Source organism: Balaenoptera borealis (genome assembly GCF_965194805.1).
Source record: "Balaenoptera borealis genome assembly, chromosome: 4".
NCBI classification, from domain to species: domain Eukaryota; kingdom Metazoa; phylum Chordata; class Mammalia; order Artiodactyla; family Balaenopteridae; genus Balaenoptera; species Balaenoptera borealis.
In genome coordinates, this window is record NC_138861.1 from 64353777 (window position 1) to 64379659 (window position 25883).

A 25883-nucleotide genomic window follows, 5' to 3' on the forward strand; every position below is an offset into this window, starting at 1 on the left:
CAGGAATAAAGACACAGACCTACCAGAGCATGGGCTTGAGGATATGGGGAGGGGGAAGGGTAAGCTGTGACAAAGTGAGAGAGTGGCATGGACATATATACACTACCAAATGTAAAATAGATAGCTAGTGGGAAGCAGCAGCATAGCACAGGGAGATCAGCTCGGTGCTTAGTGACCACCTAGAGGGGTGCGATAGGGAGGGTGGGAGGGAGGGAGATGCAAGAGGGAAGAGATATGGGAACATATGTATATGTATAACTGATTCACTTTGTTATACAGCAGAAACTAACACACCGTTGTAAAGCAATTATACTCCAATAAAGATGTTAAAAAAATAATAATAATAAAAAAAAAGACATAGACGTAGAGAATGGACTTGAGGACACGGGGAGGGTGAAGGGTAGGCTGGGACGAAGTGAGAGAGTGGCATGGACATATATACACTACCAAATGTAAAATAAATGCCTAGTGGGAAGCAGCCGCACAGCACAGGGAGATCAGCTTGGTGCTTTGTGACCACCTAGAGGGGTGGGATAGGAAGGGTGGGAGGGAGATGTAAGAGGGAGGAGATATGGGGATATATGTATATGTATAGCTGATTCACTTCATTATACAGCAGAAACTAACACACCCCTGTAAAGCAATTATACTCCAATAAAGATGTTAAATTAAAAATAATTAAAAAAAGGAAGGACACACAAAGTGCCAGAGCGGTGACTCAGTCGAAAACAATGACAGCTTAAGTCATTTCCCCATTCATGGTACCTGTCTTCCACCTAACCAAGTGATAGTTACTGTATTAAGCTCTGAAATAATACAACTATTAAATGTAAGTTCCAACTCAAAAACATTTCTTCTCTTTAGAAAGTCATGCATTGCTAATGCACATATGTGGAATCTAAAAAAATGGTAGTGATGAACCTAGTAGCAGGGCAGGAATAAAGACGCAGATATAGAGAACAGAATTGAGGACACCGGGTGGGAAGGGGAAGCTGGGACGAAGTAAGAGAGTAGCATTGACATATGTACTCTACCAAATGTAAAATAGATAGCTAGTGGGAAACTGCTGCATAACACAGGGAGATCAGCTCGATGCTTTGTGACCACCTAGAGGGGTGGGATAGGGAGGGTGGGAGGGAGGGAGACGCAAGAGGGAAGAGATTTGAGAACATATGTATATGTAAAACTGATTCACTTTGTTATACAGCAGAAACTAACACACCATTCTAAAGCAATTATACTACAATAAAGATGTTAAAAAAATAATAATAAAAATAAATAAAATTTTTTTAAAAAGACATAGACGTAGAGAATGGACTTGAGGACACGGGAGGGGGAAGGTTAAGCTGAGACGAAGTGAGAGAGTGGCATGGACATATATACACTACCAAATGTAAAATGGATGGCTAGTGGGAAGCAGCCGCACAGCACAGGGAGATCAGCTTGGTGCTTTGTGACCACCTAGAGGGGTGGGATAGGGAGGGTGGGAGGGAGATGCAATAGGGAGGAGATATGGGGATATATGTATATGTATAGCTGATTCACTTCATTATACAGCAGAAACTAACACACCCCTGTAAAGCAATTATACTCCAATAAAGATGTTAAATTAAAAATAATTAAAAAAAGGAAGGACACACAAAGTGCCAGAGCGGTGACTCAGTCGAAAACAATGACAGCTTAAGTCATTTCCCCATTCATGGTACCTGTCTTCCACCTAACCAAGTGATAGTTACTGTATTAAGCTCTGAAATAATACAACTATTAAATGTAAGTTCCAACTCAAAAACATTTCTTCTCTTTAGAAAGTTATGCATTGCTAATGCACATATGTGGAATCTTAAAAAACGGTAGTGATGAACCTAGTGGCAGGGCAGGAATAAAGACGCAGATGTAGAGAACAGAATTGAGGACACCGGGTGGGAAGGGGAAGCTGGGACGAAGTAAGAGAGTAGCATTGACATATGTACTCTACCAAATGTAAAATAGATAGCTAGTGGGAAACTGCTGCGTAGCACAGGGAGATCAGCTCGATGCTTTGTGACCACCTAGAGGGGTGGGATAGGGAGGGTGGGAGGCAGACACAAGAGGGAGGGGATATGGGGATATATGTATGCATATAGCTGATTCACTTTGTTGTACAGCAGAAACTAACACACCATTGTAAAGCAATTGTACTCCAATAAAGATATATTAAAAAATACAAAAATAAATTAGGTACTGAGGCCATATCAGAATAAAGCTGTAACTTTTGTAGTGTTAATCATACCTTAAAAAAAAAAAAGTCATGCATCAGTAAAGAAAACCTCAAAGGAAGAAGAAAGTCTGTGAACAAAGTAGGGTTTCTAAATAATTAGTTCTTAAGATATAGGAATTAACATTTTTCCAGTAGAGTTATAGTAGTTTAATTATTTCCCAAAATCTTGATATGGTTTGATATATTTTACCAACCACACAAAGCTCAAAATCAAACTCTACTGGTATCATGTTGAATAAAAATTAGCCTCTGGAAAGCAGACATAAAGGATTAGACAGAAATACGCCATCGGTTTAAGTAGGTGTGGCACACATCTACTCCTAGTCCCTCTGACTGCTGAATTGCTCCTGCCTTTTTGTTCAGACAGGTTGACTTTCTGGTAAAGGATTCTTTTGTCTCCCTGATTTGTTGTGCAACCTAATACAAGAGTGTGTAATTGTAATTGGCATATATAACTGGATACTCCCTCCTGGATTTATAGAAATCCAAGAGCATGATAAAAATGAACCTACTTTGACATTTACAGTATTTAACTTATAGAGTAACTGGTGATTTCTTTTTGAAGAGGAACTCATAAGTCAAAATGGCTACTGGATTTACAGTTCTCTGCATCTGAAACTTGGGACATAATTGTAATTCACTTACCCTCTCCTCACACACTTTGCACATGAATTAAACAGGTTTGCCGTTCTGCATCGATATGGGCCCATACCAAAATTATCAGAAGTAAATCTCACTCTATAATATTCCCTAGATGTCTAGGAATGAGTAGACAATGTTGAAGTGTGCCCTTTTCTTAAAATATATTTTTATCCAAAATGAATGAGAAATGGAATGGCATGCTTAATTGAATGTTCTGAATAATTGAAATTTACTGCACAAAATGTATTTATTTTTAAATGAGCAAAATATAGCAAAATGCACACAACACTGAAAAATGCACTAACTATAACAATTTATGTACTCTCTCCTAATTACAAGCATTATTTTTTCTGGTATGTAGTTATTTGAGTGTCTTAACCTGGTTCCTCAAATGCAGAGCCTGAGACAGAGACTTGCATTCAGTAGTTGATTTGAGAAAGAGTAAAGGACAGAAAGAGTAAAATGGGAAGAAGTTGGTCATCACTAGCAGCAATTCTAGCTCCATCCGGTAGGACCTTACTAATTGTATTTCAGAACTGTGTTCCCCTGTGACTAAAGGGGGAAACATTTGTCCATCAGCTCTCAGCCAATTCTGGCTCCAACAGTTACCTCCCACATCTCCTATTGTCCATCTTGGAATGTCCAGTGGGTTCCTTCTAGCAGAAGGTGAGAAGTCTTAGGTGCTGACTTGAGAAGGGCATTTATTACTCCTGAGTAGAGAAGATCCAAATCTGTGTGGAATAGGTCACCATACTGTGGCTGGGATAAGATGGGCCAAGAGTATTTAAAATGGCATTAAAAAGTGTCAAATGCATTCAGTATCTGGTGGTTTGTATTCAAGATGTGGTGACAGATTACCATTTTTCATATATTTTAATACTTTCTAGAACTCAGACCTCTTTTTCAAATATCTTGTGATGGGGAACTTGAGAGTCTTTTTAAAAACAGAATAATAAATACTAAGATTTTATTACTCTCTATGCTAATCTATGAACATAGAAATTACATAGTCAGGATTGAATAAAATGATTATGCCTACAGAATAATGTGTTCTCCAAAACAAAATAATTAATATGAATTAATATTAAAACAAAATGTGTTCATAAATGTAACTATTTCCATTTTCTTCCCCCTTGACTTTTAGACATTGCAATGCCAACAGCAGAAAATCTTCTCAATACCTGTAAGTTCACTAATAAACAGTTATTTTCTAGTAAGAAATTCCTTAGATGGAAAAAAAAAAACCAACCATCCACTTGAGAGTCAATGTGGTATCCGTAAAGGTGTAATGGGAACCTTTCTTCTGGAAACTTGTATGAAGGTGACTGTAGATGGTTTTTGACTGATATCATGGATTTAAAATGAGGAACACATTATCTCATGCCATGATGGCAGAGGGGATCTAAGGACAGCAGTGATAATTAAGAACACTACCAAACATAAAATAGATAGCTAGTGGGAAGCAGCCGCATAGCACAGGGAGATCAGCTAGGTGGTTTGTGACCACCTAGAGGGGTGGGATAGGGAGGGTGGGAGGGAGAAGCAAGAGGGAAGAGATATGGGAACATATGTATATATATAACTGATTCACTTTGTTATAAAGCAGAAACTAACACACCATTGTAAAGCAACTATACTCCAATAAAGATGTTAAAAAAAAAAAAAAAGAAGAACTTAGACTCTAAAACTAGCTACACATTAGTTTTGAGCCCCAGATCTAGCACTTCCTAACTGGATGAATTTACACAGGTTATTTAACTTCTCAAACCTTCCGTTCCAAGTTATTGTGATGATAAAAGAAGGTACAAGTAAAGTACTTAAAAGAGTATACGCTCATGATAAGCACTCAAAAGATGTCAGCCCTTTGCATTTTCTACTCTGCCGCTGAAAACTTCAGGCCTAGGAACTCACTGTGGAATTCTGATCCTAGAAGCCAAGTTTAGTGTGCTAAGAAGTCAGCTGCCTTACATGCAAGCAGCTGCTTGTTGGCCAAGGCATTCTGTTTCTACTCTCCCACTAGCCGCTTTGGGAAATGTGATCCCCAAGGTTGCTAGAACCTGGAGCACACTGTCAGGAGAAGCACTCCTCTTATCTGAGGTTGATTGGAGCAACTGGATTAGAGGAATTGCCCTCCAGAGCCAGGTGACACCGACCCCAATTGCTCTTGCTATCCTTCAGTCACATCATAGTTATTTCTGAGCAACTTGGGCAAAACTTAAACACAAATCTGTATTAGATTGTTTTTCTCTGTGATATATTTTGACTGAACAATGCTTAAGCAACTAATTAGACATTTTTAAGTCAATTATTCCAGTTAAAAACTTCAGTACTGATATGATCAAAATCCACAATTAGGAATTTGTCAGGTTGGTAGAGAGAGGTAGTCAACACAGGAATAAAAGCAGTGGTAAGAAAGAGATTAGCCAATTTGTCCATCTGCCCATCTGGGACACTAAACAACCATCCAGACCAGTATCCTGAATTTGCCTTGGTTTATCTGAGATTTTAATTGTACTTTAAATAAGAAGGGAGAAGGGAGAGGTAGGCAAGAAAAATCGAACAGAGTTGAAGAGAATAGAGTTTGGCATGTGACGTAAAGTATATTAAGGTGCAGTAATAGGATAAACAACAAGGTCCTGCTGTATAGCACAAGGAACTATATTCAATATCATGTGATAAACCATAATGGAAAAGAATATGAAAAAGAATATATATATATATATATATATATATATATATGTATATATAACTGAGTCACTTTGCTGTACAGCAGAAATTAACACAACATTGTAAATCAACTATACTTTGATAAAAAAATTTTTTAAATGCAGTAATATCTGATGGAGTAGAAGTTAGAAGGGTAGCGAGACTGTAAGAGCTTGGTAGATTATCTGATTTTCCTGAAAGTATCACCCAGAGAGTCTTCATTATATTCCTTAAATCCTTGAAATTTGTCAAATGACCTCTTTTGACATAACAAAAGCTCTAAGGTGCCAGGTAAGATTTTGGCAGAGGTAATAACAAGGTAGTACTGCAGAGGTGGCGGCTAAAAGCTTAACAGATACAACAATCATGAGTAAATAAAAACTCAGAATAAAAATTGGTGCATGGATATAAATTAGATTAAAATTCTGAGTAAGAGCAGAAACAGAGAAGTAGAGTCGCCCAGGGGAGGTTCTCCTAGCCCACAGAGAATCATCTTTGTTTTTACATTCCTCTGAAGGAAGTTGAGTAAAAGCCAACTTCCTTTAGGAGTTGTCCAAACAGAAAGGAAGATCAGCAGGCACCCTTATATATTCAGGTTCTGCATTATTTTCTTTATCCTCTGTAGCGTCCATGATAAAGGAGTGGATAGAAAGAGGGAAAGAAAAGGGAGTCACACTTAGTGAGTCAATGTGAGTGCTGTCTCATTCAAATTCAGTGATGTTTATCAAGAGGATGCCTTACAACCTGAAGTTTGGGTTTCATCAAAGAGAACAGTCTAGAATCAGAAGCAATATACAAACTTAAGGATTTCAAAGGGCTAGTGAAGTTTTTTTAAAAGTCTACATGTCCCTCCCCTGTTCTTCTAATCCTTTCCACCCTCAGGAGAGAATATCTCAAGATACCTCTTGTCACGTATAATAAACAACATCTCTGTGAAGCAATTGACCATCTAACCTTTCCAATTAATTTAAATATTCTCATTCTTGATACAAACATCTTTTCTTTAATTCAGAGTTTCTCAACCCTAACTACTAACTTTTTGGGCCAGATAATTCTTTGTTTCAAGGACAGTCCCACGCATTATAGAATTTTTAGCAGGATTACTGGCCTCTACCCACTAGATACCAGTAGCCCAACACTGCTCCCCTCCCAGTTATGACAACCAAAAATGTCTCCAGATATTGCCAAATTACTCCTGGGGATGGGAGGTGGTATGCAAAATTGACACTGATTGAGACCACTACCTTAATCTATGCCCACTGCACTGATTTTGGCAAATTTTATTCACTCTCCAAATTCTTAGGAACAAACCTAATACAGAAGAGGGTTTTGCAGTCAAATATTTTTATTTTAAGATGTCTCATGGATTACGCTATACAGGCTTCATTTCTACAAACATTTGAGAACTTGTTTGTGCTCCTTTTATGTGATGGGTTCTCTCCAGTAGGTTCTGGAGATACATTTTAATTTAAAGATACGATTCTTGCCCTCTAAAAATATTTATTAGTGAGGCTGATGATCTCTAGCAAAAGGTACCATAAACTGTTAAGGGACAAGCTCAGTGCTTTAGTTGGAGTAAGACGAGATAGTCACGAGAATCAGACAGAGGGTCAGATGGGTAGAATAATAGTGAAGTTACACTATTACTGCAGATTTGCTTTAAAGACTTAAGAGTCTAGCAGTTTCTCTGGATCTAAATTGACACTAAAGCACAGTCCTGATACAGAGAAGCATATAACTTTGGGAAAAGTGTTGGCTATCTTCATGTGTTTTTCCTTTTATCCAAGTATTGTTTGTTGTAACTTGAATGCAAATACATTTCTATCTACTCTGTCTCTCATCAATATCTCATTCACACTTTCTTATGAATGTTTAATAGCAATTATTGCTTTAAACAACTGTTCACAACATTAAAAAGCACACATTTCCCCATGCAACTTTGTAATTTGTTATACAATTATCTTCCAGATTTAAACATTTAATTCCACCTACCTCTTTCAACAGGTCATAGCAAGGCCGAACCACGCACAAAAAGATGTATGTGAGTGATGAGGATGGGGGAGAAAGATGTCAATCTATTTTGAATGAATTCTCAGGAAATCTCATGTCATTAGTAAATTAGTCCTGACTTTTCCAAGACTGTGTTTTTTCTCAGTTAAAAGTTAACAGTAGCCCATATTACAGGAAGGTTGTTTACTATAGGAATGCATGCATAAGTGGTATCAATATTATATGCTAATGACTCGATTTTGAAAAGGTTGTGGACAACACACAATAACTCCCTCTGGCAACAAGATAGCTGGGGGCATGGATGCCGAGGAAGGGGAATGGCCCTGGCAAGCTAGCCTTCAACAGAACAATGTCCACCAATGTGGAGCCTCTCTGATTAGTAACAGCTGGCTTGTCACTGCTGCTCACTGTCTCTTAAAGTAAGCTCTGAACCACTTAAAGGCCTCAAATTCACTCAAGTACCTAAAAGTCTGATACATATCTTTCAAGAATATAGTCATACAACTATGCTTCCAGCTGTACAATATTGTGAGATATAGCTCAAAATTACTCAATGAATTATCAGTAAAAAGAAAAAAAAAATATATATATATATATATATATTCAGACTAGAGCAGGGTTGTCAACAGTGGCACTACTGACATTTTGGACCAAATAATTCTTTGTGGTGGGGGACTAACCTGTGCATTATAGCATGTTTAGGAGCATCCTTGTCCTCTAAACACCAAATGTCAGTGTCTAGAGGACAAGACTGACAACCGAAAATGTCTCTAGACATTAGCAAATGTCTCTTGGAAGACAAAATAGCTCTCAGTTGAGAATCACTAAGCTAAATCTGCTTAATCAATTTTATAAGGAAATTATAAATCCCAAATTGAGTACAGGTCTTCTATTCCTTTCTCATCATTATTACATTTGGTCATATTTACTTAATCATAAGTATTTGAATCCATCCTGCATCCTCCCATATATGTTATATCTCTACATGAAATGATTATTTCTTTAAAGGATATATTATTACACCAAAAGTTTACTTTTTTATACCTAAAAGTTTTTTACCCTTTTGTTTGATGGTTCATTTCACTAATTTCTGTTGGTTCTATATAGCACTTATTGTTTTTATATGTAAACAAAAATCCCTCTCAAACTTGAGAGTTTTAAAGTGTTCCGGCAGTACTACTTTCAGTGCTTAATGTACAACCCTTGATAAACAAGTAATAGTAAAAGTCAGAAATATTTTCTATTTATAGTTTTTAATGCGTATAAAACAGGATTTAGACTATTTCCTTAATTTCCACAAGTTCACTTTGTCCCATATCCTTTCCCACTTTTTGTTTAATCTTATTATCTTGTGTTGTTATATTTATCTTTCTAAATCCCCTTTAGTCTCTTCTGTACAAAAAAGAATAAAATGTAGTTTACATGAGCTATCCTTTAAAATAGAGCTTATTGAGTTATTCAAAGTCTATTCATGTTATCATTATTTTAATTTTTTTCTTACATATATCTTTGCTTTTGTATGTTTATATGCACTATGGGAATTCAAAACTTATCTAGTTCTTTAAAAAAGTAAAAGATATTAATTCCTACAACTCCAATATACAGGACTTTTAATAAATAAATTTATTTTCTTTAGGGCCAGGAATCCCAAAGAATGGAATGTTAGTTTGAGGCTTCTTTTAAGTGATCCACAAATACAGCAAAGTGTCAAGGATATTATAATTCATGAAAACTACCACTACACCAGCAGCACACGATAATGACATTGCTCTTGTGCATCTGTCTTCACCAGTATTATATACAAGCAACATCCAAAGAGCATGTCTTCCAGAAGCTTCTTATGCATTCCCACCCAGTTCCGATGTGGTGGTCACAGGATAGGGAACATCAAAGTCTGATGGTGAGTTCCTAACCTTCCATCATTACATGGTTTGAGTTTTAGGAGTCAAAAAAAATACTCAGAATCACAATTAAACCTGAGAAATACTCTCTCTCTCTGGGTCATTTTAAAGGAGGTAATGTGCAATGGGTTGAAAATCATCCTCAACAACATTCATGTAGAAACTACAATTTCATAGAGCTGTTTACCTTAATTTCCCTTAAGAATGGCAGTTTTTACAGAAATGATTATTTGAATAAGTAATTCATTTTCCTCCATTTCATTTATTCATTCACTCATTCAATAAACACTTATTTTGATTACGACTTTTATTCCAAGTACTGTCCTAGGTCGTTTGGATATATTAATGAATAAAATAGGCAAATATTCTTGCCCTTACAAAGCTTACATTCTTAGCAAAGAAAGACAGACAATAATCACGAGATACAATAAATAAGTAGATTACATAGCATATTTTATGCAGATAAGTACCATAGCAAAAGTAAGAACTACAGGGGATTTTGACACTTTTGATGGGGTAAAATGAGTAGCTCTCTGTGACAAAGCAATACTTGAGCAAAGACCATTTAAACCATGACCCTAATAATGTAAAGATTTAGTGGCTGTTTGTGTTCATAAATGCATTTGAAAGCAGAAAAAAATAAACCACAAAATTCCAAGACTCAGAATTGTAGTAACAAACAGTAGAAAATCTAAAAATGATCATAAAATGTATATTTCTGGAATATGAATTTTTTGTTTTGTTTTCTAAACCATACAGGTAATAAATATAAACTTCTAAAACAATTCAAAAGTAAAAACCATCCCATCACACATGGATGGACACACTAAGTATTTCTAAATATGATGATTTTTAACAATAGCTTGGTGTATTCATAACATTACTTCTTTGTTATTAAGAAAGCACACAAATACGTTTAATTAAAACATGTTTTACATTGATTTGGAAATTTTACATAGGGTTAGATACTAATAACCTAGCCAGAGAGATTAATATTGACTTTAGCAAATATTATATATATATTTTTTCCTTTAGGAACAAATCCTAATATACTCCAAAAAGGATTAGTGAAGATTATAGATAATAAGGCCTGCCACAGTAAAGTGGTATACGGTGGTGCAATCAAACCTGGAATGTTGTGTGCCGGGTTCCTGAAGGGAAGTGTGGATGCCTGCCAGGTAAATCTGCTTATTCCATTTTCAAAAAGATTTTTTTCATATGGTTTTTAATTTCCAATTAACCTGTTCAATTGTCTCAAAAGACTGACAATTTTTAAAGACTTACGTGTGTTTCATAGCCAAAGTACCTGATTAAAATTATATTGCTATCTGATAGGTCTCATTAAAGTACTATAGAGCTAAATCACCCTTATTGTTATAAGAAGCTTTGAATGGGAGTGGGGATGAGACTCAATATGGAATAAGCAATGAAGAGATGAAATTGAATATTGGTGACTTTAGTTCAACTGGCCCTCTTTGACTGGGAATCACAACTGGGTCCAACAACAAACCTATGGATCATGGAGCTTTCTTGATTTAGGGTGGCTCCAACATCCTAAATGTTTTATTTATTTGACAACCCTTATATAGCATCTTCATGTGCCAGACAGTGTTTCTGAGCTCTTTACAAATAATAATTTAGTCAAGTTATGACAATCTTGTGATGTTTGTTTATACTATTATAAACCCTATTTCTCAAATGAAGAGACTGAGACAAAGAGGTCAAGTAATTTGTCTAAACTAACACAGGTATTAAGTGGCAGAACTGAGATTTAAATTCAGGAAATTAGACTCCACAGCCTATACTCTGAATGCTACACTAAATTGCCTCTCCATATGCTTAATATACTTCAAATACCTCTGATGCTCTTTATAAGCAATAGTCCTAGAACTACTAAAGTACTACTGTAAGTTATCTAAGCATGCAGAATCAGTGATAAATCCAGAAGGACCCTTATTTTATTCATTCAATTCAATTTACTCATTATTCTTGTACTCTAGGAGCTAGAAGACATGCAAACAAACACTTGTAATACATAATTATCATTTCTTATTACAGATTCCCATCTTCGCAACTGTCCCATTAAACCTATTCTTCAAAGTCATGACAAACTTAAATTCTTGTTTCTCTCAATTTTCTCGCAGCCCATCACTCTCAAACCCATGACTGTCTTCTAACTTTGTGCAGCCTAGAGCCCATGTTTTATTATTTCAACCACTCTATTGACAGCGCCCTCAATGATTTCACCATCTTCTAATTCCCCCACACACATCCTAATCTCCAAACACATAGCAATCTATTTACCTTATTTGCTTTTATATGCGATCTCCTGAGCACAGCTAGATGAAATCTTACAGCCTTATAAATGTAAAGCCTTGTGTCATGTAGTTACATCTGGGTCCTTAACAGACTGTAGAATCCTTTAATGCATCTTTTATGGTGCTATGTCAAACTTTTATTATGTTCTTTGAATGTATCCCACCACGCCCTTATATTCCTTAACAAATGACATTTCCTCCTACTAACTAGAAAAAAAAAATGAAAGCAACTACTCCTTTAATTTCTTTCCTTCCTGATTGAATAGTAGAAGAAACTTGTTCCTCCTCAGCTTAGAAGTTAAGGATAAGTACAAATATAAATCTATTAGGAAGAAAAGAAAAGCTCATCTCTTACCTGTGTTCTTTATCCACTCTGTTTTCATCTACACAGGTATTTGAACTTTTCATTAATTTTGAACTTTTCCCATATTTTCCAAACTTCCACTCTAATACACTCTTCCACATATTCTGCAAACATTATTAGGTCTCTCCTTTAATATATCCTACTCTGTCTTTCTTATTCCCTTCTTGGTCAAATCTTTAAAGAATAGTTTACAACAATGTTTCACATTCTCAATTTATTCACTCTCTGACCCACTGCTTGCAGACTTTTGCCCTACTAGTTCACTGAAAGTATTCTAGCCAAGATTACTAATGATTTTCTAACTGCCAGATTCAATACACGCAGAGTGTCAGATGGACCAGAAGCAAGAAAGCTAGAGATAGTGGGCTCTATTAAAATATGTTGCCTGTGAAAGGTAATAAGGGCTTCAACTAAGACACAGTAAGAATGAAAAGACCATAAGACAGTTGAGTGACCAGGACTGTGAGACTGATTAGATGTGAGGAAGAAGAAAATGGAGTTATACCTGCTAACTCTATATTTTTCCCTGAGCAACTGGAGAAAGGGTATATAGGAGAAAGAGCAGGTTTAAGGAGGGTAAAAGTTCAGTTTGGGGTTTGCTAAATTTGAGGTGCCTGTGGAATATCCAGGTACATATGTCCATTATATCATTGTAAATAAAGACCTTGAGCTCAGGAAAGAGTTTGGCTAGAGATATATACCTAAAAGTCATTGTCATCTGGGTGGTAGTTAAATTCATGAGTATGGATACAATAGCTCAGATAAAGTATATAAAATAAGAAGCAGCTAAGTAACAGAACTCAGGTACACATGCTTTTAAAGGGCTAACAGTAAGAGATAAGAAAGATCAGAAAGACAGAAAAGCATAAGAAATTGGTCTCACGGGGGTCCAGGGATCAGAAAAAAGGGGATGGTTAATAGTGACACATGACATCAAGAAGTCAAGTAAGGTAAGTGCTGGAAAGTGTCTATCAAATTCAGCAATTGCTTATTGGTAAAGTTTGGAAAGGTGCATTGGTGGAAAAACCATTTAGAAGTAAGTTGAGTAAAAGATTTTTAGTTTGCTATAGTCTCATTTATGTTTGCTTTTATTGCCCTTGCCTGAGGAGACATATCCAAAAAAATATTGCTAAGATCAATGTCAAAGAGGTTACCGCCAATGTTTTCTTCTAGGAGTTTTATGGTTTCAGGTCTTACATTTAAGTCTTTAACCCATTTTGAGTTTATTTTTGTTTATAGTGTAAGAAAATGGTTCAGCTTCATTCTTTTGCATGTAGCTGTCCAGTTTCCGCAGAGCCATTTATTAAAGAGACAACTGTCTTTTCCCCATTGCATACTATTCTTGCCACATGAAAACGTGCTCAACATCACTAATCATTAGAGAAATGCAAATCAAAACCACAATGAGATATCACCTCACACCTGTCATAATGGCAATTATGAAAAAGACAAGAAACAAGTGATGGAGAGAATGTGAAGACAAGGAAACCCTTGTGCACTGTTGGTGGGAATGTAAATTGGAGCAGCCATTATGGAAAACAGTATGGAGGTTCCTCAAAAAATAAAAAATAGAACTACCATATGACATGGAAGCAACATAAGTGTCCATCAGTAGGTGAATGGATAAAGAAGATGTGGTGTATACACACACACACACACACACAAACACACACACCCACAAACACACACACACACTGGAATATTATTCAGCCATAAAAAAAGAATGAAATCTTGCCATTTGCCGCAACATGGATGGACCTGAAGGGTATTGTGCTAGGTGTAATAAGCCAGACAGAACAACAATTACCATATGATTTCACTTACATGTGGAATCTGAAAAACAAAACAGAAGCAGACTTATAGGAACAGAGAACAATCTGGTGGTTGCCAGAGGGGAGGGGGTGGGGGGACTGATGAAATAGGTGAAGGGGATTAAGAGATACAAAATTCCAACTATAAAATAAATAAGGTTGTAACATACACATAGGAAATGTAGTCAATAATATTGTAACAACTTTGTACGGTGACAGATGGTACCTGGACTTACTGTAGTGATCATTTCATAATGTATAAAAAATCAAATCACTATGTTATACACCTGAAACATAATATTGTATGTTAATCATAACTCAATTTTAAAATAAAAAAAGAAGTAAGTGGAGAATGGAATGAGAAACTGGAAACTTCAGTATAGACTACTACTTCAAGTCACTTAGCTATGAGAGAAAGATAATTAGGGCAATAGAGGAGGTCTTAAAATCCAGAAAGTTTGTCATTTTTCAGGCAGGCAAGACCAAAAACAAACAAACAAAAAAATGTATATTCCTGGAGATAAATGACAGTGGAGGAAATGAAGACATATTAGGAAAAAACAAATACACAAAACAATTATTGATAGAACAAGGTCCTTGAATCAAAGAACAGATGGGGGGATTAACCTTGGAAAGAACCAAATACATCCATTTGTCTGAAAAGGAGAGTAAATACAGATGGTAGGCTGATGTAGTTGAACTGGGAAATCAAAAGGGGCAAGGACAAGAAACGGAGAGATTGCTACCTGTTACTCTCTACTTATTCTATGAATTTAAAATGAAGTAAGACACTAGGTTCAGAGTGAGAAATTTAAAAATTATGAAATGAGCCTTGTATGTTGCTGGTGGGAGCATAACATGGTGAGCCTATACAAAAAGCAGCATGGCAATTTTTCAAAAAAATTAAAAATAGATTACCATATGATCCAGCATTTCCATTTCTAGGTATTTACCCAAAAGAATTAAAAGCAGGGACACAGATATTTTTACATCCATATTCATAGCAGCATTATTCATAATAGCCAAAAGATTGAAGCAACACAAATTTCCATTGACGGGTAAATGGATAAGCAAAATGTGATATACGCATAAAATTAAATATTATTCAGCCTTAAAAAGAAGGAAATTCTGAGACATGCTACAACATGGATGAACTTGAAGACATTATGCTAAGTGAAATAAGCCAGTCACAAAAGTACAAATACTGTACAACTCCACTCATATGAGGTACTTAAAGTAGTCAGATTCATAGAGACCAAAAGTAGAATGGTGTTTGCCAGGAGCTGGGGGAAGGGTACAATGGGGAGTAATTGTTCAATGGGTATAGACTTTCAGTTTTGCAAGATGGAAAAATGTTCTGAAAATGGATGGTGGTGATGATCGCACAATATGAATGTATATAATGCCATTGAACTGCATACTTAAAATGGTTAAAATGGTAATTTTTATGTTATGTGCATTTTACACAATTAAAAAATAAATAGTGATTTTTTTAAAAATGAGAAAGGAATATGGCTAGGGACACATAACTACTGGGGAGAGGTGTTGGTTTGAGGATGTAAATTTGTAACATGGTTTTCTTTCACAGTGTATGGTTGGTCCAGATTACAGTAGGGAGGAAGGTAAGAAGCTAAGAATCTTGTTGAAAGAGTAGTGGTATGGATAAATTATGGAATATTGTCACATAAAGAAAGATGGAAAGTAAGAGGTAAGTTAATACACTAGGAGAAAACGGAGGAGTCAAAAATTAGCATTCTTAATGGTTGAGAGGTTGAAGGGCACAAGTAGAGTTAAAAAGTAGTGGAGTGAAAACGCTGCAATTGTAATGCTAGTAGTAGCATTTCAGAGGTGGAGCTGGTCCAGGTGATGACAAGGAGTGACATAGAAATGTTTAATAAATATGAAGATGATTAGAATCAAAGAAACCAAAAGACTATGCTTTCATCCAATGGGTGTTGAAGTTATCCAGGATGATAGGAAAGATTAGAGCAAAGGAAAATCCAGATGCCAAGGTGTCCCATCATTCTGGAAGAATGGGCTAAACACCAGTAAATGAAAACCATAAAGGAGTATAGAGGATAGTTTAGCCAAATTACACAATTCTGAGAACTGGAGCGATGTTTCCACAAGATTGGAAGAGCAGTAGCCCAGTGCTGGTGGTGAGTAAATATAAACTACTTCTTTTTTCAACATCTGAGTGAAAATAGGAGAGTTTGGGGAGATAATCAGAGAATTCCTCAGCATACTGATGATGCCATAAGCAACAATACCTTAAATATCTCTTTTGGGTAATAATTGAGTTGAAATTTTTCAGACATATTTCTTATTATTATATTGTTATATCCAAAGACATGTACTGATGTCTTTGATTTAAATAAATGATTATAGAATTCAAAAATGTTCTTGGGGACTTCCCTAGAGGTCCAGTGGTTGACTCCACACTTCCACTGCAAGAGGCACAGTTTCAATCCCTGATCAGGGAACTAAGATCCCATATGCTGCGTGGCACAGCAACAAAACAAAACAAAACAAAAGTGTTCTTGACTAGAATCATTTTAATATTGAAATATCTAGGGTTTTTTTCCTTCTGCTTCTCCTTGTCTTTACTACAGAAGAGAAAAATAAGCAGTATTCATCTTTATATTAATTGTATATTTCCTTTTTCTCTCTAGGGTGACTCTGGTGGACCTCTGGTTGGTACAGATTATATAGGCACTTGGTTCCTTGCTGGTATTATAAGCTGGGGAGATGAGTGTGCCCTTCCAAACAAACCTGGAGTCTACACTCGAGTGATATACTATAGAGACTGGATCATGTCCAAAACTGGTCTCTAGTGCATAAATGCTTTGTAGATTAAAGTTCAAAAATTATACCTTTATTAAATATGTTTGTAATTTCAAACCACATTTAACTTAGAATCACCTCTCTTTATGTACATTTAATGTCTCAAATTTAAACATATATAATTTTAGAATTATGAAAAATTTTTGTGTATTAGACTTTGACAAGGGTTTAGTGATAATGATGGACCAGGCCATATAATTCCCCTTTTACCCTTTCTAGACTGAAGGGAATCATATGAGTAAATGTGGATTACACTTTACTAAGGAGTTTTTCTCTATTGATTTGCAGATCCAGGTCCCTTGAGAAATCACAGACTAGGTGTTAGCAATAAACTACCTTCCGAGTGTATAAACAATCCCCTGCTGAATCACATGGACTCCACAAGATCCCAATATTGGTGGGTTTTTGGCTAGTGAGTTGCAATAATACTGACTATAAAAATTTTTCAGGAAAATCTGTCTACCTGTTTTCTTTCTAGTCTTTGTACCAACGCTAATCCCTTCTCTATTTATGGCTTCCTCACCTTGAGTGACGCACAATAGCATGATAATCGTTGATGGATCCCTTGACGTATGCTGATGACTGTTGATTTGTCCCTATTTCTCTTTCATGTGAAAGTGAGGCTAGAAGACAGTTCTCACATATACACATACAATAGTAAAATTATCCTCAGACACATGGGCTATATTTCATTATTAGGCTTAAATACACTATGTCAATAACACCATATTACGTGTCTCCAATCTCTTAAAATTCCTCAACAATACAAATTATCAAACAGAATAAATAATATGAAAATGTTGCTTCTACTTTACTTTCCTTTTGCCCATACAGAAAGACTCTAGATGATGGCATATATATCTATAAAATGCACTGTTATGCCTCATGCCAACTTGCCAAATAAGCAGATCAGTTGGCTTTTACCTGGAATACTATTTCATCAGGGTGCTTTCCGAGACTGCAGTCCACCAGTATCTCTATAGCAGTTTTCCCTTCTCTTTTCATCACTGACATTCCTACAGCTACCACTAATAGCCTTCATTATGATATAATTTTTTTCAAGGACCCAAAGAATAATTGCATTAATAATAGTAGCTAACATTCATAGACCACTTACTATGTGCCAGGCACACTTTACATGTATTATTACATTGAACTCTCACCACAACACTGTGAGGATTGTCCCCTTGTAAACTTAATCTTATAAATAAGGAAACTGAGGTAGGGAAAAGTCAAGATCAGAGAGTTTATAATTAGCTGAGCTGGGATTAAAAATCAGACAACTGAATTCCAGAGCCCACACTTAATAACAACTATGCTATGTTATGTGATATGGTTGTAACTAAGTATCTGCCTAGCATAGTATTCTAAAATGAAATATTTGTCATAAAATTTTGGGATGAGTTAATATAGTAGGTTTGTTATTTGATTGGTTTTAAAATATTTTGATCTATCTTGAGTTATAAATTTATCAGAATTAATATTTCTATATTTTTATTGTCTAGAAATTAAGAATAAACAAAAAACTGTATGCATTTTGGCCAGAATTCTTTGGTTGTAAGTGACAGAAACTCAATTAACAGTAGCTTAAATGAAAAGAAGAAATATATTGACTCATCTAATTAAAAATATAAGGATCTACAAATGGCAGAGTTGAGGCTAGATCCAGGAGCTCAAACAATGTCTTGATCTCTAGCCACATCTTAACTTTCCTCTCCTCTGTCTTCATTCATGGCCAGATACTACCCACTAAGGTGGTAAAGACAGGCTTCTTGGCTCTAGACTTAGATTTTCCTTAGTGGTAGGCTAACAGTCCCTCAAAAATAGAGCCCTCCTACTCATTGCCTTGAGTAAAGAAAGAAGTCCTGAGATGCCTATGATTGGCCCAGGGAACCACTCGTGGTGGAGGAGATGGGGCCTTTTACTGATAGCCTCTCAGGTCAGGGAAGGGCTTTTCCAGAAAAAGAATGCTAGTAGACCAAAAAAAAAAGTTGTTTATTATCCAATGGAAAATGTACTATCTTCTGAATCGATATGTTATTCAAAATCATATTACTTCACAACAGAAATTCTATGTTTTCATGTGTTTATTGTCTTAATCAGATTTTCCATAAAACAATGTCACACTATGCATATTTTGATATCTTGGAAAAAAGCAAGATGGACTAATACTTTAAGGCATAGTACTCCTCTTTATCTAATTTCCTTGTGTATAGCAGGTATATAAAATTCCTGTGGGGGGGAAAAAAGTACAAAACACTTAATATTTGTGTTTTGAAAATAATTTGACATGAAAATAGCTACATTGTTAGCACATTTAAGAAGTATGCCAGTTCCAAATAGGGATGGTTTAAGTGAACTAATCTGCATGATAGTATACTATGTGATCATAGACTCTATTTCCCTCTCTACAAGAGAGACAAAACAATAGGTAATGTCAATGATAATGGTGCCTCCCCATCTGGCATCAGTGTCTTAACTACTGAGTCTCTTCAGATTCAGGCATTTCTTCTATAAATAGTACCTGGCAAGAGTTCATGATGAGAACTTTGAAATAATACTGAAAACTCAATACACTGAATATAAATAAATTATTACCAAGTTTATTAAATAGGTAAGTTCAATATTACACAGATAACACTACAAGTAAGTACTGTTTGTTGAAGTGCACTTTTTCTTTCTGGCCATATCTACACCGTATTACTCCATCCTTCAAGACACTGTGCATAGGTAAAGCCCAGACTTCTTAGTATGTAATATAGATTTTCCTGATCTGATGGCTGCTTCATCTTTTCCACTCCTGTTCTCAGATTCCGTTTTCCAGCCACATTGAATATCCTAACATTGTATTTGAGCATGTTCTTCCAGCTTCTGAGAATGGCCTCCCCATCCATCTACTTCATCCCCCAATCACCTTTTTGCCTTCGTCATAAGTTCTCTTTCTCTTTCTTTCTCCTTTCCTTCCTTCCTTCATTTCTTTTTCTTCCTTTCTTTCTTCCTTCCTTTTTTTCTTTCTTTCTCTTTTCTTCCTTTCTTTCTTTCTTTTGGAATCTTCCTTTACTTCCTTTTTCTTACTTTGATGGACTAATACATGTTGGAAGAAGTTTCAACCAAGCTGAATCTTGGAAAGAGAAAGGGAAAGAAATAGAAAGGAAAGATACAATGAAGCTTTTATGCGTCAGTTTTTCTTTCCCTAAATGTAGAAGGCAAGGGCAAAATATACCTCAGTGTAATCAGATTTTACCATGAACATTTTTTCCTTTATTCTTTAGGTTTCTGACCCACATATAATAGCTTTTCAGATTTATAAAATCTATCCAATGGTTACCTTGTTTTGTTTTGTCTCAAGCATATGGCCTTGATCAGATTAACTGGCATGATATATATGCAAAGTCTTTTGAGTTTTTCAGAATAATAAACTCTTATAATCAAGACTGTTTGATTTTAAGGAACCTACTATAGCTAATGCAGTAGGTACAAAATTTATGTTCACAAGTATCAGATGTGAAAAAAAAAATGCCTTTCTTCAATATGCTATATAAAGTCAAAATGGCTGCAAGTTCAACAAATATATTTTAATGTATTGAGAACTTCTAGATTAAAACACTATTATTTTTAATGTTATGAACATTTTCGTTTGTAATACAGTTTAAATTATTTGGAAGTTCTAGTGGGAATTTTAATTTTTCTTTATTCTATTTGACATCAATTCTTATTTACGGTTGATCTTTATTATTTGCAAATATATCTATTTGCTAAAATTTCTTTCAAACCCCAAAATCATATTCATAGTGATTTTGTGATTATTCCCAGGCATGTACATGCACAGAATAGGGAAATACTTGAGTTGCCCATGGTGCAATTTCCCAGCCAAGGATGAAAAAGGCAATGCTCTGCCTCCTTGTTTTAGCTCTTATATTCCAAGCTAGCATCCTTTTCATGGTATATTTAGTACCACGTTTTTCATGGTATATATAGTACCATGTTTGTGCTTTTTGTTGGTGATTTCACTGTTAAAATGGCCCCCCAAGCATAGTGCTGAAGTCCTGTCCAGTGTTCCTAAGCACAAGAAGGCTGTGATGTGCCTTATGGAGAAAATGGATGTGTTATATGGGCCTTGTCAGGCAAAAGTTATAGTGCTGTGCCCATGGGTTCAATGTCAATGACTCAAAACCATGGTATACCCAGAAAAAGGAAGAGGAAATTTTCTGATCTGTACATGAGGCTGCTTCAGAGAGTGCTAAGGTGAAATCTATAGTTTGTGATGAAACCACAGAAAACCTGCACAAGTGGTGAAATTTGTGGATTCATGAGATGAGGGCTGATTTTTTAAAGTAGAGTGGACAGCACTGTTATGAGACTGAAAGCCAAAGAAACTTATGGTAACCGGTTTGCACATTATGAAAGGTGATATAGTGTGAAAAATGTCACACTTGCAGGTGAGGCAATTTCTGCAAATCAGGCATCGCATCTTGGGAAGAATTTTTTAATGAAGTATAGTTGATTTACAATATTATATTACAGAATTTTTAAAATATCTGCTCTGTGTTATACAGGAAAAGGGTTATGTGGAGGAGCAGGTGTTCAACACTGATGAGTTTGGGCTTGTTTTACAAAGACATTGGCAGATGAATCTGTATGATGCAAATGATGTTTTTGGTTTGGAGAAACCTAACCCTGTATCTTCACTAGCAGCAACGGTTCAGTATTCACTAACTCAGAATTCATGGCAACTCTGTAGAACAGAATTACCACAAATAATGAGTAGCATGAACTGTATACTTATGCTATACTTCTGCTTAAAAATGCATTGTTACATTTTGCTAAAAAACACATGCCTCTTGATTTCTGACTCATCTATTCCTCCCACTAATTTTTCTAAAGTAGTTTATTTCAGGACCAAAATAATCCATTTGAAAATATTTCTAGAACCTTCAGAAAGGCACTTAAGAAGCCATATTTCATGTCCTGCAGTATAATATTTCATCCAAGTCTAGAAGTAGTGAGAAAAACCAGTATGTCTGGGCATGTGGTGACAACCAAAGGGGAACCCAGGTAAGCAACTGGTCTAAGCTGCTCAAGACCAAGGAGCCAGCACAGCAGGAACTGAGGAGGCACATAAGGTAAATCCAGTACTCTTGTCTAATCTTCTATAGTACCAAATAGGTTCCTTCAGGGCCTGGATGATGCCGTATTCACGTTTTAATCACCTGCTAAGGCCAAGAGAGTATATATAGCAGGTATTTAGTAATTATTTATTAAATAAATGAATATAAGACAGAACAAACAAATAAATGAATCAACAAGAATGGACCATCTAAATTAAAATAGCCACCTTTATTCTTAACATTATTCCTTCTTTGGCTGCCACAGAAGCAAACTAGTTGATATAAGACAAATCAAGCTGGTGATTTAATCAATTCCAATCTAAGTCATACCAGTATTAGTAAACAACATCATCAAGTACTCATCATGAAAGTTAAAGCAACAACTCAGAGAAAGTTTCTAAGTGACCCTAATGTGAAACAATCAGATTGCATATAAAGGGATATAAACAAATATTCATAGTATATATAAACATACATAGATGTGGTTACAGCATTTATACAGTATTCTCTCCAATACCTAGTCACATTATGCAATATGTACAATAATGGCAGGTACAATATTTAGACAATTATGAAATCAAGGCAATAACAGAAAAAATAGTTAATGATTTTACTAACTTAAGCATGGATAATCTGACTGTTAAGACTGATTGATAAATTTGAATGCAGCCCAATTTATATCAGATCAAATTGATTCTGTTAAGGTATTAATTTGGTGTTTCGTGGAGGATGGTTTTAAATAAATCTATTTATCTAGTGTTTGAATGCTCAGCAGTGTGTGATTGAAAAGAAAACAAATGTTTTTGAGAAATATATAAATTTCTTAAAACAACAAATTTTAACTGGATCAAGTTCTTTTTTTAGTATTTTTCTTCTTTTTCATTTTGCATCTGTTGACATGTAATAGTTTTTAGAAAATCTCTTCATTAGAGTTATTTGAACAGTACCATAAGTGAATTTTAAATATAAAATTAAGTTTCAAACGTCCTTCTTCACTTAAGAAAAATGTTGTGGAAACCAGGCCATCTGCTGAGATACTACAGTTACATTTGGCCCTCAGAAAGTGTTTGCTCGCTTTAGCACTCTGTTGGATTATAAGCCCACAAAACAAGTTCACCTTGATCTTTCACTTTAAATATAAAGTATCTCAGGGACAAAATTTGACATAAATATAAACCCGTGACGTTTCTCTTCGAAGAAGGCTGAAATAAAACAGGACTTTGAGTGCAATTACAATGAAAACATCAGAAGTGCCTGAAACACAAGTTTTGAAGCTATATCAGCCGTGAAGGATGGCAAACAGTGCCTCTCCTGAGCAGAATCAAAATCACTGCTCAGCAATCAACAGCAGCATCCCACTGACACAGGGCAACCTCCCCACACTGACCTTATCTGGAAAGATTCGAGTGACAGTTACTTTCTTCCTTTTTCTACTCTCCACAACTTTCAATGCTTCTTTCTTGTTGAAACTTCAGAAGTGGACTCAAAGGAAAGAGAAAGGGAAAAAACTCTCAAGAATGAAAGTGCTTTTAAAACATTTGACCTTAGCCAACCTGTTGGAGACTCTGATTGTCATGCCACTGGACGGAATGTGGAACATTACTGTGCAATGGTATGCTGGAGAACTCCTCTGCAAAGTCCTCAGCTATCTGAAGCTTTTCTCCATGTACGCCCCCGCCTTCGTGATGGTGGTGATCAGCCTGGACCGCTCCCTGGCCATCACGAGGCCCCTAGCTGTGAAAAGCAACAACAAGCTCGGACAGCTCCTGATTGGCTGGGCCTGGCTCCTCAGTAGCATCTTTGCTGGACCACAGGTAAACCAGTATCATAAACTTTTTAGGACATGGAGATCACAGATTTCCTATATAAATTTGAATGAAGGTCTTGTCAAAGGCAGTGTTGTATTATCTCTAAGAGCTTGGGTTCTAGAAGTCAGAGTGTGGAATTTAATCCTGGCTCTGCTCTGTTACTTTGGGCAAATGTCTTGACCCCTCTGGGTTTCAGTTCCTTCATTTATAAAATGGAGGTAATGCCTACTTTATGCACCTTTTGTGATGATTAAATGAATAGTGTGTTAAAGTGTCTAGCATAATCTCCGGTACCTAGTGAATGCTCCCTGAAAATGTAGCTATTCTCAAATTTGACCTCATCCCTATTCTATTTTTCCATCTACTTTTCCTTTCACCCAGGTTGACATGGTAAATTGAGAGAATCTTTAGGAACAATGAAATTTGCATAGGTAGAAAGTACGTATAACTTGTTTTATTTGGGGCTTCTTGAGTCTTCTGTCATTGCAGGTTAGAGAGAACTATCCTTGATTAGTATGTTGTTCTGCAGTTTGCAGCTATGTGGCATTGAATAAAGAGGAAATGTGGGAAATCTCAGACTTTTGGAAATTTGAACATTTCCCTGAGGTTGACGTGAGCTTTTCTGGAGGTAGGCTAGATGTAACAGGCTGTTAGCAAAACTATAAGACTGTTGGTTCAGGCAAGGCCCTCTCCTATAGAAAGCAGATATCTCTCCAGACTGTCTTCATCAGAGGCAACCTGGTTGATTGACCTGCAGAATCTGCCTCTTCAACAGTCAGATCTCTGAAGAAAAGGACACATTCTTTAAAATGGCAAAGATCCTTTAATAACAGATGAACAAGTTGTCTCTATGCTTGTAAATGTACTCTATGGTGAACCCAGGGTACAAAGATGTGTCAAGAAGTAAAGTCAGAGTTTACTGTGATTCTCCAAAAACTTATCACTACAAATGGAAATTTATCTAGACATTCTAAACTGGCCAGGTGGCATAAAAACAAAAAACAAACAAACAAAAACTGTCACACAGGACTCACTAAATAGTGCAAGACATTAAAACCCTCTGGCAATTGTTTGGGCTGGATGGATCATTTTGATGAGGGGCTGCATAATTACTGAGTATTGTAGGGCATCAGGGATTGTGCTACGGAAAGGCAGAGAGGGAGAGGTGGTCTAACCTAGTTCTTCCCCTTTCCATCTCCTCCTTGCATCCCAGATTTGACTTACCAGTGTTTTGACCTGGCATCCTCCTAAGCTTCCACTCTGTTCCTCCTCTCAGGCCTCTTTTATAACAGGAAGCATGGCTCTTTCTTGCCAAGTGTTGACATCAGTGTTTCCTAGCTAGTTCCTCTTGTTAAGTGGCCACATCCTAAAAGATGTTTTGGTCAAGGTTGAAGGAAAAGGACTGAAGATACACTGTTAAGGTAGTTTTCCATCTAGCCTATGGGTCAGGTTCACGCCAGTAAGTCTTAGGCCACAGTGAAATTTTGAGGGTTCGTTGTTGTTGTTGTTGTTGTTTCTTTTCTCCTTTTCCATCTGTGTGGTATATTTTTAAACAGAATTTTATTTTTATTTTATTTTTTTTAACATTTTTATTGGAGTATAATTGCTTTACAATGGTGTGTTAGTTTCTGCTTTATAACAAAGTGAATCAGTTATACATATATATATATCCCCATATCTCTTCCCTCTTGCATCTCCCTCCCTCCCACCCTCCCTATCCCACCCCTCTAGGTGGTCACAAAGCACCAAGCTGATCTCCCTGTGCTATGTGGCTCCTTCCCACTAGCTATCTATTTTACATTTGGTAGTGTATATATGTCCATATATACTAGAGAAATGGAAATAACAAAAATAAACAAAATAAACAAATGGGACCTAATGAAACTTAAAAGCTTTTGCACAGCAAAGGAAACCATAAACAAGATGAAAAGACAACCCTCAGAATGGGAGAAAATATTTGCAAATGAAGCAACTGACAAAGGATTAATCTCCAAACTTTATGAGCAGCTCATGCAGCTCAATATCAATAAAACAAACAACCCAATCCAAAAAATGGGCAGAAGACCTAAATAGACATTTCTTCAAAGAAGATATACAGATTGCCAACAAACACA

General features: G+C 36.0%; 2 protein-coding genes across 2 annotated transcripts in view; both read left to right on the plus strand.

The window, feature by feature from the left end:
* The window catches only part of LOC309627696 (transmembrane protease serine 11C-like), a gene marked incomplete at its 5' end in the record, with an annotated part of 128659 nt that overhangs the window by 34942 nt on the left and 67834 nt on the right, over positions 1-25883 (plus strand). Inside the window, 7 exon segments of the mRNA XM_082389849.1 lie at positions 4044-4082; positions 7863-8034; positions 9252-9357; positions 9359-9493; positions 9497-9515; positions 10552-10694; positions 16682-19185. Of these exon segments, the coding sequence (XP_082245975.1) occupies positions 4044-4082; positions 7863-8034; positions 9252-9357; positions 9359-9493; positions 9497-9515; positions 10552-10694; positions 16682-16843 (776 nt within the window). The 3' untranslated portion in view covers positions 16844-19185.
* GNRHR (gonadotropin releasing hormone receptor) overlaps positions 21630-25883 on the plus strand; it is a 32146-nt gene continuing 27892 nt past the window's right edge. The window contains exon 1 of the mRNA XM_082390358.1: positions 21630-23775. Within this exon, the coding sequence (XP_082246484.1) occupies positions 23254-23775 (522 nt within the window). The 5' untranslated portion in view covers positions 21630-23253. The remainder of the gene's footprint in view (positions 23776-25883) is intronic.